At 45.5% G+C, this 12,086-nt stretch overlaps 1 protein-coding gene across 1 annotated transcript in view; it reads left to right on the forward strand.

Moving 5' to 3' along the window:
- plcg2 (phospholipase C, gamma 2) overlaps positions 1 to 11,723 on the forward strand; it is a 29,748-nt gene extending 18,025 nt beyond the window's left edge. Inside the window, exons 26-33 of the mRNA XM_032546304.1 lie at positions 87 to 189; positions 4,531 to 4,734; positions 5,122 to 5,261; positions 5,336 to 5,444; positions 5,515 to 5,682; positions 8,184 to 8,272; positions 8,350 to 8,507; positions 11,270 to 11,723. Coding sequence (XP_032402195.1) covers positions 87 to 189; positions 4,531 to 4,734; positions 5,122 to 5,261; positions 5,336 to 5,444; positions 5,515 to 5,682; positions 8,184 to 8,272; positions 8,350 to 8,507; positions 11,270 to 11,312 — 1,014 coding nt within the window. The 3' untranslated portion in view covers positions 11,313 to 11,723. The remainder of the gene's footprint in view (positions 1 to 86; positions 190 to 4,530; positions 4,735 to 5,121; positions 5,262 to 5,335; positions 5,445 to 5,514; positions 5,683 to 8,183; positions 8,273 to 8,349; positions 8,508 to 11,269) is intronic.
- Positions 11,724 to 12,086: the final 363 nt, after the last annotated feature.

A 12,086-nucleotide genomic window follows, 5' to 3' on the forward strand; every position in this document is an offset into this window, starting at 1 on the left:
AGTCTCAGACTAGAGCTGAAAACGTTGGTGGTCTGATGGCGTGACTGTACAAACAGGAAGTGGTTGTTCTTTCTGTCCAAACTCAGATAAAACAACAGGAGGAAGTGGAGAAGAAGGCAGAGGTTGCCATGGAGATGTCTGATCTGGTGGTCTACTGCCAGCCTCGCAGCAAGGAGAAAGACCGCTTCGGTAAGTGCACCCTACGCATCAGCTGCACGCCAAACCAACAGCGTCACAGAACCAACAGCGTCACAGAACCAAACGCATCACAGAACCAAAACCAACAGCGTCACAGAACCAAACGCGTCACAGAACCAACAGCGTCACAGAACCAAACGCGTCACAGAACCAACAGCGTCACAGAACCAAACGCGTCACAGAACCAACAGCATCACAGAACCAAACGCATCACAGAACCAAAACCAACAGCGTCACAGAACCAAAACCAACAGCGTCACAGAACCAAACGCGTCACAGAACCAATAGTGTCACAGAACCAAAACCAACAGCGTCACAGAACCAAAACCAACAGCGTCACAGAACCAAACGCGTCACAGAACCAATAGTGTCACAGAACCAAAACCAACAGCATCATAGAACAAACAGCGTCACAGAACCAACAGCATCACAGAACCAAACGCGTCACAGAACCAACAGCATCACAGAACCAAACGCGTCACAGAACCAACAGCATCACAGAACCAAAACCAACAGCGTCACAGAACCAAAACCAACAGCGTCACAGAACCAACAGCGTCACAGAACCAACAGCGTCACAGAACCAAACGCGTCACAGAACCAACAGCATCACAGAACCAAACGCATCACAGAACCAAAACCAACAGCGTCACAGAACCAAAACCAACAGCGTCACAGAACCAACAGCGTCACAGAACCAAACGCGTCACAGAACCAATAGTGTCACAGAACCAAAACCAACAGCATCATAGAACAAACAGCGTCACAGAACCAACAGCGTCACAGAACCAAACGCGTCACAGAACCAACAGCGTCACAGAACCAATAGTGTCACAGAACCAAAACCAACAGCATCATAGAACCAACAGCGTCACAGAACCAAACGCGTCACAGAACCAACAGCGTCACAGAACCAACAGCATCATAGAACAAACAGCGTCACAGAACCAACAGCGTCACAGAACCAAACGCGTCACAGAACCAACAGCGTCACAGAACCAATAGTGTCACAGAACCAAAACCAACAGCATCATAGAACCAACAGCGTCACAGAACCAAACGCGTCACAGAACCAACAGCATCACAGAACCAACAGCATCACAGAACCAAAACCAACAGCATCATAGAACCAACAGCGTCACAGAACCAAACGCGTCACAGAACCAATAGTGTCACAGAACCAAAACCAACAGAATCACAGAACCCACAGCGTCACAGAACCAACAGCGTCACAGAAACAAACGCGTCACAGAACCAACAGCGTCACAGAACCAATAGTGTCACAGAACCAAAACCAACAGCATCATAGAACCAACAGCGTCACAGAACCAAACGCGTCACAGAACCAACAGCGTCACAGAACCAAACGCGTCACAGAACCAAACGCGTCACAGAACCAACAGCGTCACAGAACCAACAGCATAACAGAACCAAAACCAACAGCATCACAGAACCAAACGCGTCACAGAACCAACAGCATCACAGAACCAAACGCATCACAGAACCAAAACCAACAGCGTCAAAGAACCAACAGCGTCACAGAACCAACAGCGTCACAGAACCAAAACCAACAGCATCATAGAACCAACAGCGTCACAGAACCAAACGCGTCACAGAACCAACAGCGTCACAGAACCAAACGCGTCACAGAACCAATAGCGTCACAGAACCAACAGCGTCACAGAACCAAAAGCGTCACAGAACCATAAGCGTCACAGAACCAACACCAACAGCGTCACAGAACCAACAGCGTCACAGAACCAAACGCGTCACAGAACCAAACGCGTCACAGAACCAAACGCGTCACAGAACCAAAACCAACAGCGTCACAGAACCAATAGTGTCACAGAACCAAAACCAATAGCGTCACAGAACCAAAACCAACAGCGTCACAGAACCAAACGCGTCACAGAACCAATAGCGTCACAGAACCAATAGCATCACAGAACCAACAGCGTCACAGAACCAACAGCGTCACAGAACCAAACGCGTCACAGAACCAAACGCGTCACAGAACCAAACGCGTCACAGAACCAAAACCAACAGCGTCACAGAACCAATAGTGTCACAGAACCAAAACCAATAGCGTCACAGAACCAAAACCAACAGCGTCACAGAACCAAACGCGTCACAGAACCAATAGTGTCACAGAACCAAAACCAACAGAATCACAGAACCCACAGCGTCACAGAACCAAATGCGTCACAGAACCAACAGCGTCACAGAACCAAACGCGTCACAGAACCAAAACCAACAGCGTCACAGAACCAAACGCGTCACAGAACCAAATGCGTCACAGAACCAAAACCAACAGCGTCACAGAACCAAATGCGTCACAGAACCAAAACCAACAGCGTCACAGAACCAAACGCGTCACAGAACCAAACGCGTCACAGAACCAACAGCATCACAGAACCAAACGCATCACAGAACCAAAACCAACAGCGTCGCAGAACCAACAGCGTCACAGAACCAAACGCGTCACAGAACCAATAGTGTCACAGAACCAAAACCAACAGCATCATAGAACAAACAGCGTCACAGAACCAAATGCGTCACAGAACCAATAGTGTCACAGAACCAAACGCGTCACAGAACCAATAGTGTCACAGAACCAAAACCAACAGCATCATAGAACCAACAGCGTCACAGAACCAAACGCGTCACAGAACCAATAGTGTCACAGAACCAAAACCAACAGCATCATAGAACCAACAGTGTCACAGAACCAACAGCATCACAGAACCAACAGCGTCACAGAACCAAATGCGTCACAGAACCAACAGCGTCACAGAACCAACAGCGTCACAGAACCAATAGTGTCACAGAACCAAAACCAACAGCATCATAGAACCGACAGCGTCACAGAACCAACAGCGTCACAGAACCAAACGCGTCACAGAACCAACAGCATCACAGAACCAAAACCAACAGCGTCACAGAACCAACAGCGTCACAGAACCAAACGCGTCACAGAACCAACAGCGTCACAGAACCAAAACCAACAGCATCATAGAACCAACAGCGTCACAGAACCAAACGCGTCACAGAACCAACAGCGTCACAGAACCAAACGCGTCACAGAACCAACAGCGTCACAGAACCAAAACCAACAGCATCATAGAACCAACAGCGTCACAGAACCAAACGCGTCACAGAACCAACAGCGTCACAGAACCAAACGCGTCACAGAACCAATAGCGTCACAGAACCAAAAGCAACAGCGTCATAGAACCAACAGCGTCACAGAACCAAACGCGTCACAGAACCAACAGCGTCACAGAACCAAACGCGTCACAGAACCAATAGCGTCACAGAACCAAAACCAACAGCGTCACAGAACCAATAGCGTCACAGAACCAACAGCGTCACAGAACCAAAAGCGTCACAGAACCAATAGCGTCATAGAACCAAAACCAACAGCGTCACAGAACCAATAGCGTCACAGAACCAATAGCGTCACAGAACCAATAGCGTCACAGAACCAACAGCGTCACAGAACCAACAGCGTCACAGAACCAAACGCGTCACAGAACCAATAGCGTCACAGAACCAACAGCGTCACAGAACCAATAGCGTCACAGAACCAACAGCGTCACAGAACCAACAGCGTCACAGAACCAAACGCGTCACAGAACCAAACGCGTCACAGAACCAATAGCGTCACAGAACCAACAGCGTCACAGAACCAAAAGCGTCACAGAACCATAAGCGTCACAGAACCAGAACCAACAGCGTCACAGAACCAAACGAGTCACAGAACCAATAGCGTCACAGAACCAAAACCAACAGCATCATAGAACCAACAGCGTCACAGAACCAAACGCGTCACAGAACCAATAGCGTCACAGAACCAAACGCGTCACAGAACCAATAGCGTCACAGAACCAAAATCAACAGCGTCACAGAACCAATAGCGTCACAGAACCAACAGCGTCACAGAACCAAACGCGTCACAGAACCAATAGTGTCACAGAACCAAACGCGTCACAGAACCAAAACCAACAGCGTCACAGAAAAAAAACGTGTCACCGAACCAAACGCTCCAGATCGGCTCCTTCAGCGCTGAGCAGCTGCTGCGCTCTGATGTCTCACCCAGGTGAGAAACCAACAGGATGTGATCAAAGGGAAACAATGTGGAGGCCAAACAACTTCCTGACTTGTGTGACTACAAACCTCAAAGTGTCAACAGAGGCCTAACGCTCAGAGTGGAAAATATACAGATAGCTTCTAGGGCATTTTCCTCCTGTTCAACTGGTCTAGTCCAAGATCCTCTGGGTTCCTCTGACCTCCTATGATCCTCTGACCTTCTGACCCCCTCTCTCTCTGCAGATAACTACAACTATAAAGAGGTTCGCTCCTTCATGGAGAACAAGATTCCAGGGAAGAGCCGCACCAAGGAATTCCTTTGCTACAACCGCAAAGCTCTGAGTCGGATCTACCCCAAAAACCAGCGGGTGGAGTCCTCCAATTTTGACCCCTACCCACTGTGGGAGGTGGGCTGCCATATGGTGGCGCTCAACTACCAGACCGCAGGTACGGAACCAGGCAGGAGACCCTCGGGTCAGCTGAGTCGTCTCCATGATGACGAATCCTAGAGGAGGAGGAGAGAATGGATCTGTTCTAGGGCCTCGGGTCGGATGTAGGAGTCAGAGGGTTCAGGGGTCAGGGTAGTAAAGTCATAAAAAATCTCCAGAGAACGATGACTGGACCTGATTTTATTTTTCTGTCGGGTTAAGTTGTAGATTATTTACAGCTTTGAAATGTAGAATAAATTTCTTCTTTAAAATCCTGAGTTTTGTGTTTTCAGCTTCAGATCGGTTCAGAGATCTGCAGGGCCTGACTTTCTCAGACGAGCTTCATTCTTGTGTTTGAGGAAGTTTGGATTTTTTAGAAAGCTGAAGCTGATTGTTGTCTCACCAGATAAATACACTCAGCTGAACAGCGCCCTCTTCAGCCTGAACGGGAACAGCGGCTACGTGCTGCAGCCTGAGATGATGCGCTCCGACGGCTACGACCCGCATCAGGAGAAGAAAAAAGTGAAGTACAGCATCAGAGTCAAGGTAGAGTTCACCTGAATCCTGATTGGTTCCAGTCGGATGCTCAGTGGATCCCGATTGGTTGTTTTGTCCCCCAGGTGATTGCTGCCAGACACCTGCCCAAGCCGGGCCGCAGCATCGCCAGCCCATTCGTGGAGGTGGAACTGTGCGGACACTCAGAGGAGAAATTCAAGACCATCGTCTACCGTGAGTCTGACGCGCTGCGAGAGCGAGGCGGCGGTCGGCTGCACGTCTCTAACCTGTCCGCTGGTTGCAGGTGACAACGGCCTGAACCCGGTGTGGAAAGCGCCGGCAGAGCCGGTGGAGTTCAGCGTGTTCGAGCCAGAGCTCAGCTTTCTGCGCTTCGTGGTCAATGAGGAGGACATGTTCTCCGACCCCAACTTCCTGGCCCAGGCCACACTTCCTGTCAAAGGCATCCGCTCAGGTGGGACCTCAGCGTGCTGCACGGTGGCTGCATAGTAGTGCCATCCGGTCTGTGATTGGTCAGAAGGTTCAGACCGTGAACAGATGGGAGGAGCTTTACCAGCTGCAGGTTGCCATGGCGATACACCCAGGTGTATTGCTGGGTTTCAGATGACGTAACACCGACGTCACCCAGTGCAGGAGGGCAGGAAGTAAATGCAGCCCATTTATTTCTGTTGATCCAGCATCAAAATGTCTAAAGTCTGAGTCCCGTACGGTTGTTCCAACCGTTCTCATAGAGAGAAAGATAAACGTTATTTTCGTGTTTCGAAGGGAGTTGGTCACAGGGAGTTAATTTTAAAAAACTTACCGAAAAAAAGGAGAAAAGTGAATAAACGATCTACAACTAAAAACAGGAGGTGTAAAAACTAACAATGCCAGAGTTTGCAGCGCCGAGTTTCTAACAGGTAACGATCGCATCGTTTAAATTGTATTTTCAGATGTTTAACTTAGAAAGACAAGTTAAACATCTGATTATTTTTATGCCCTAGCTTGGTTGTCCTCAGAGTGCTAATGTTGTTAGCAGCTAGCTCAGTCCCGAGTCACGGACAGAAAATATGTTTATTCAGCAGGACTTTCATGCTTAAAAAAAAAAAAAAGCTAAATAAATGAAATGTAACCTCCCCAGCCATACAGACAGAGAGCTGTGACTGTTCCCCCACACGGTTCATGTCTGACTCCAACACGGAGGTTCTGTAGGTCGGAGCGAATCCATGACCTGCATTGGACCTGAATCCTACAACCACTCAACATTAACCTACAACTCCTGCATGAATTTGGTTTACAGAAGCTAAATAAATGATTTACCAGGAGATCCAAGCTCATAGAAATAACCTGGGTTAGCTTGTTGTTAGCGGTAGCATCGTTATCATAGACTAATTACTTAAATAGCACAACTCACTACTCACCCGGCAGAAACCAGTCCACAGCCATTTAATGATTCTGTTGGTCCTAAATTTGACCCAACCTGAAACTAAATGATTTTATTTTCCAGGCTTTTGGAAACTTTCTTCTGGCTCATCGTATAATTTGAGGTCTGCAACTCCAGATAGTTAGTTATGTGGATCTAACTAACTATCTGGAGGGTAAATCCTCAAGATTATAAGAGAAGTCTTTTTTACCGAGAGAATTCGGATCATATCCTAAATATTCGCTTTTTTTTTTTTTTAGATGCCTTGTCTGTTCCAGCCTTTAGGGCATTAGGGATTAGCTACTGCTGTGGTCCATTTTGCTTTGTTTTGAACCGGAGAAATGCACTTCCGGACCTCCATCTGAATTTCGCGCATCATCCGGGTCACGTGTCTGAAACACAGTAATAGGTAAACTACAGGAACCAGCTTTATACAGGAAGTAGGTTTGGTGATTTTTGTGAAGTAAACTTCCTCTGTTGAACAAATCTAATAGTTTCACAAAATAAAATCCTGATCATGATGACCATAAATACAGTCGGGCTGTGTAGCTGGACAATGTGCCAAGTATATTTACAGAACTTCATTAACTATTGGAGTCCAAATGTAAGCAGGAATAATAAATCCCATTTAGCACAAAAACATATTTAACTAATGGCAAGCTTGCCGAAAACATTTCACACTGTACATCAACCGTTAAATGTTTGTACATAACAAAAAACCGTGAAAACCATTTTATTGCTCCAATGTTACACATTTCTGCGACTGGTTTTATGTTGTTTGTCTTTCCTTGTCGGAACATGCCGGTTAGCATTAGCTTCATTTCAGGATGCAAAAACTCACCGGAGAAAATCACAACAGAAACGGATTTAACTGCATCAGGTCGCTTTTCTTCTCTTCCATCAACCATGTTCTGTTTCTTCTCATAACTTAACTATATAAACTCAACAGAACCTCAGTGGAACGTCACCTAGTTTATTAGACATTTTTCCCAAGAACAGTGAAATCAATGCGCTACCACATTTGGTGTTCTTCCACATAGAACACAAAATAGTGCCATTGAATAATGTATTGTTTTATCACATACATAACAAGCCATTACCAGAATTCATCAGCATTTATCAAATAACCTGCTTTTCTTTTTTTTTCTCTCGGTATGAATAGTTTAGCACAACGTGCTGCAGCCAGATACGCTTTCTTCTTCTACTGTTATTTTTTTTCTCTGATGTCTAAACCACAGAGTGTAAACCCCACGCCACCTACTGGCGGCTTCTGGCAGCAAAAGAAAACCCTGAAATTAAAAAAGAAACCGATTTTCTGGTGCAGTAGAAACAAGAAATATAAAACATTAACAATAACATTACCCACACATACTCATAAATCAGCGAAAAAAACATTTTCATTTCATCTAAATTCACTTTGATGTTTAACTTTAAAAACGATTCAACACAATTAGAAAACAAGAAGTTCTATTGATTCCCACGATCATTAGTGATCGTGTATTGATCGGTTTATTGATCTTGTATTGATCGGTTTGTGTGTCCGTTCCTCTCAGGCTATCGCTCCGTCCCGCTGAAGAACGGCTACAATGAGAAACTGGATCTGGCCGCTCTGCTCGTCTACATCAATGTTCAGCAGGCGGGGGTCAGTCAGTCAGTCAGTGAGTGCGTGCGTTCAGCTTGCATCTTCCTGCGTAACCTTTGACCCTGTGACCCGTCCAGAGAGCCGAGGAGGAGCTGTACTCGTCGTCCAGCCAGCTGAGGAAGAAGCAGGCGGAGCACAGCGAGCCCTTCCTGTACGACACGCACAGCAACCTGCAGCGCGTCGCGCTACCGCACCCGCACGGCCAGCTGGTCCGCGAGTCCAGTGAGAGACACAGGTACCTGGTCTCCATGGCAACCACTCATTTTTCAGTGATCGCTGCGATAAAATGTGAAGAAGAGGGATTTTATCTCAGGTGTGAGCTCTGGCTGACAGAGTGGCGGGTCCGGTTGTTGTTTAGTGACGCCCAGGATTTCATCTAATAAGAGACTGGCGGCCAAGTCCCGCCCCCTCCTTTAAAATGCTTTGCTCTGATTGGTCAGCCGCAGAGGACAGAACTGACATCATCACTTTTCCTTTAAACTGACCCTGCAGACAGAAAAATGAATCATAATCATATTTTGGAAAGAGCCATAAATCAGGCTGATTTTGTTTTTGTTATACCAGATGCTGCCACTAGAGGGCGTGTAGCGCAAGAGAAACTAAGAAACGTTTAAGGGATCCACGATTAGTTGCAACAATTGACTTTATTTGGTTTATTTTAGATGTAATAATACTGTAGGTTATTTAGTTTTTATAAATTTTACTAAAATATTGTCACAGGAATGTCGCCATTTTGGTCATGCTGCAATGCATTCTGGGTAACGGTCCAACAGCCTGGCTCCTCCAGCCAAAACAGTGATGAGTAACATTATTAAGCCTTTCTAAATTGAACCGAGCGCAATGAAACCGATCGGAACACAAATCAGAAGTCTTGATGATGATGAGGAACAAACAGAGGAAGAGGAAGAGTTGGCCGTAGCAGCTGCTGCTGCCTTCAGGTCCATAATGAAACAATGAATGAGACTCACCTCTGGTCGGACTGTGTGATCCAGTAAGTGGTTCTGTAGCTCTGTGTCGGGTTTGGCAACCAGCTGTTACTGGTGGTGGTTTCACATTCAGTACCGGTGAGCTAGCTCCGTTAGCATTTCTAGTAGTAATAGCTCCATTAGCCAGTGACGTGCGGTGAGGCTCTGACTTAACCAAAATCATAAGACCCCCTGCATGTTATTGTTTACTTACGGAAATTTTGTACATGCAGGCAACATTGAAGGGCATAAAAAAACAACTATACTTTCACATGCCATCTATAGCCGTGCTGCCACAGCAGAATGTTAACTCAATGAAACTTGGAAATATAGATATTATTTTAGTGCTATGCTGCACAGCAAAGGGGAAGTACAACTCAAAACCACCTTTTTCTCGCTCTCTGTATCGGCCAAGTTACACGTAGACTCGTTGCGTGTAGCTTCACTTATTTACTGTATGCTAGCTCGCTATTACTGTCTCTTACTCTGCAGACGTGGAGTCACAATGTCTGGGATCATGAGCGCCCCCTGCCATGAGGCCAGAGAACTGCCTGCCTCACCTCGAATCTGTTCTCTGGTTTCTGATCGCTGCTCAGCACAGGAAACATTTACACACACAGTTGGTGACAACAAACACTGTGCATTATATACATAAGCCAAATGATGGAAAATCAGTTTATATATTAAAACTTTTTTAACCATTTTATTAGCGACGTACAGACAGGAGGAACATGATCTCAGAATGGCAGCCAGTGCAGTTAGTGAGAGGTTGATCAATCCCAGGTGAGGCTCGGCTTCCTGCTGCTGCTCACCTGCGAGTGAAATTGCGAAAATTTAGCGATTTTCAAGAAAAAACGTTATCAACATTGGTAAAGCTAAATGAAAAATAAATACTTCATAGTACAAAACACAGCATGAAAATAGCAATATGAATGATCTTATCATTATATTATTCTTCCATGATGACAGGTGAGGCTCTGCCTGGAAATGCAGTTAGCTAACGGAGCTGACGGCTGGTTGTGGTATTCAGTTTTTGTCCGTCCTGATGAGTCTGCCGCCTCTTCTCCTCCCTATACTGGGTATAGCTCCTGTTAGCATCTGAAAGAGCGTCCAGCTCTGTCTGTCTCAGCGGCAGCACGGCATTTATTTTTAGCTCGTTAAGGTAACGATCACCTGTTAGAGCCTTCGTTGGTTCTGCCGGTATAAATGGCTCAAAGTGCTGTGGAGAAAAGTCCAGATCAGGTCCTTCGCTGTTTCCTCTCCGGCTCTCGCCCTGCGCTCTCCTTTCTTTCATGTGGGAAATTATCCAGACTCTGTTTCAATTTTCATTTTTATTTTTTTTAATTACAGCCCATAGTGACACAGTGTGGCGTTATCTAAAATGACGCCAGTCAAACGCAATATGATTAACAACTACTGGGGTAAAGTTAGCCTTCCTGCGTTTCTTCTGTAGACTCCAGTACAGAATGGACCTGATGACGTCATCAACCCAGGCGTGAAAAAATGGCGACCTCCATGGTTGAAGACTATATCAAAAGATGTTTTTGAAGTAATTATGAGTTCTGGCGAATCACAAACAGCGATTTTTTAGTTAATAGATAAATTGCAACAAATTTTTTCAACATGTTCAACTAGTCCTGGATCCTTTTTTTTACCCCTCCAGGGGTCTTTTGTGGGCTCTAGTGTCCCATATGTGACAGCAGGCTGACAGGAAACGGGGAAGGAGAGGGGGGAAGACATGCGGCAAATGTCATCGGGTCCAGGAGTCGAACCCGCGACGGCCGCGTCGAGGACTCAAGGCCTCCAAATACGGGTCGCGCTAACCGCTACGCCACCACGGCACGCCCCGTCCTGGATCCTTTTAAAGATTTTATGTCCTTGTGATTTTCCCTCATGAAGCAATATAAAACATTTAGACTTTATTTTCTCTTTAGCCCTTTAGTAAATAAAAAATAAAATAATCAAAGTTTTTATTAATATCAGGTCAGATTCACTTATTCACTCTGCAACTTTAACTCTTATTCGTCTTCAGGTCAAAGGAGAAGAAGATAAACAACAGCAAGTTTTACACCTGAGGACTCACCTGTCCCCCCGTCCACCCTGTCCATCCCGTCCTGATCTTCATGGTTTGATCTTTTCTTCTCTTGTCGACTGAATGGCAACAATCTGACGTTACCGATGGATAAATCCTATTTATTTAAGTCAAACCATTTTCTGGACCTGATATTTTAGCAGGTGTGGAAATGTTACTGGTGTCTCAGACAGGAAGTGTAGAATAATTCTGCTTCCTGTTCTCGTGATGGTATTTATTTCTCGCGGTTCAATCTGCTGTTTTTTCTCCTTTAACGCCTGAAATCAGAAGAATTTAAAGTGAATATGTGTCAAGCTGAAAGTTTGGATGTTAAATGATGCAGATGATGTTAATGAAGCTGTTTTCCTGTGTGACTTCATCCTCATAAATAATAAATAAACATGTGCTCATTTCACCCATCTTCCCTCTTTATTTCATTCTGCTCCAGATGCATTCTGGGGAACTTTGGGGCTGAATCAATTCAAACTGAAAATGTGATTTAGTTTTAATCCTAAATGAAGTTTGCACCTCAGCGGTTTCTTCGTCATCTGGATTATTTTGGGGGTTTTATGGATTATGTCCTGAAGTTTAAAAACATAATAAAGAGAATATTCAGCTGACAGAAATAAAAATCAGCTTTTTCTATAGTAACGCCATCAGTTCCTCCTGTCAGAGAACAGATAGAAGTCATGTGAGTCCTGGTAACTATGTGAGCCACGTGAAGAGCTGATACAGACCATCAATATTCAAACATCAACATTATCTCCAGCATTACAAC

The sequence above is a fragment of the Xiphophorus hellerii genome, chromosome 2 (assembly GCF_003331165.1).
Source record: "Xiphophorus hellerii strain 12219 chromosome 2, Xiphophorus_hellerii-4.1, whole genome shotgun sequence".
NCBI lineage: Eukaryota > Metazoa > Chordata > Actinopteri > Cyprinodontiformes > Poeciliidae > Xiphophorus > Xiphophorus hellerii.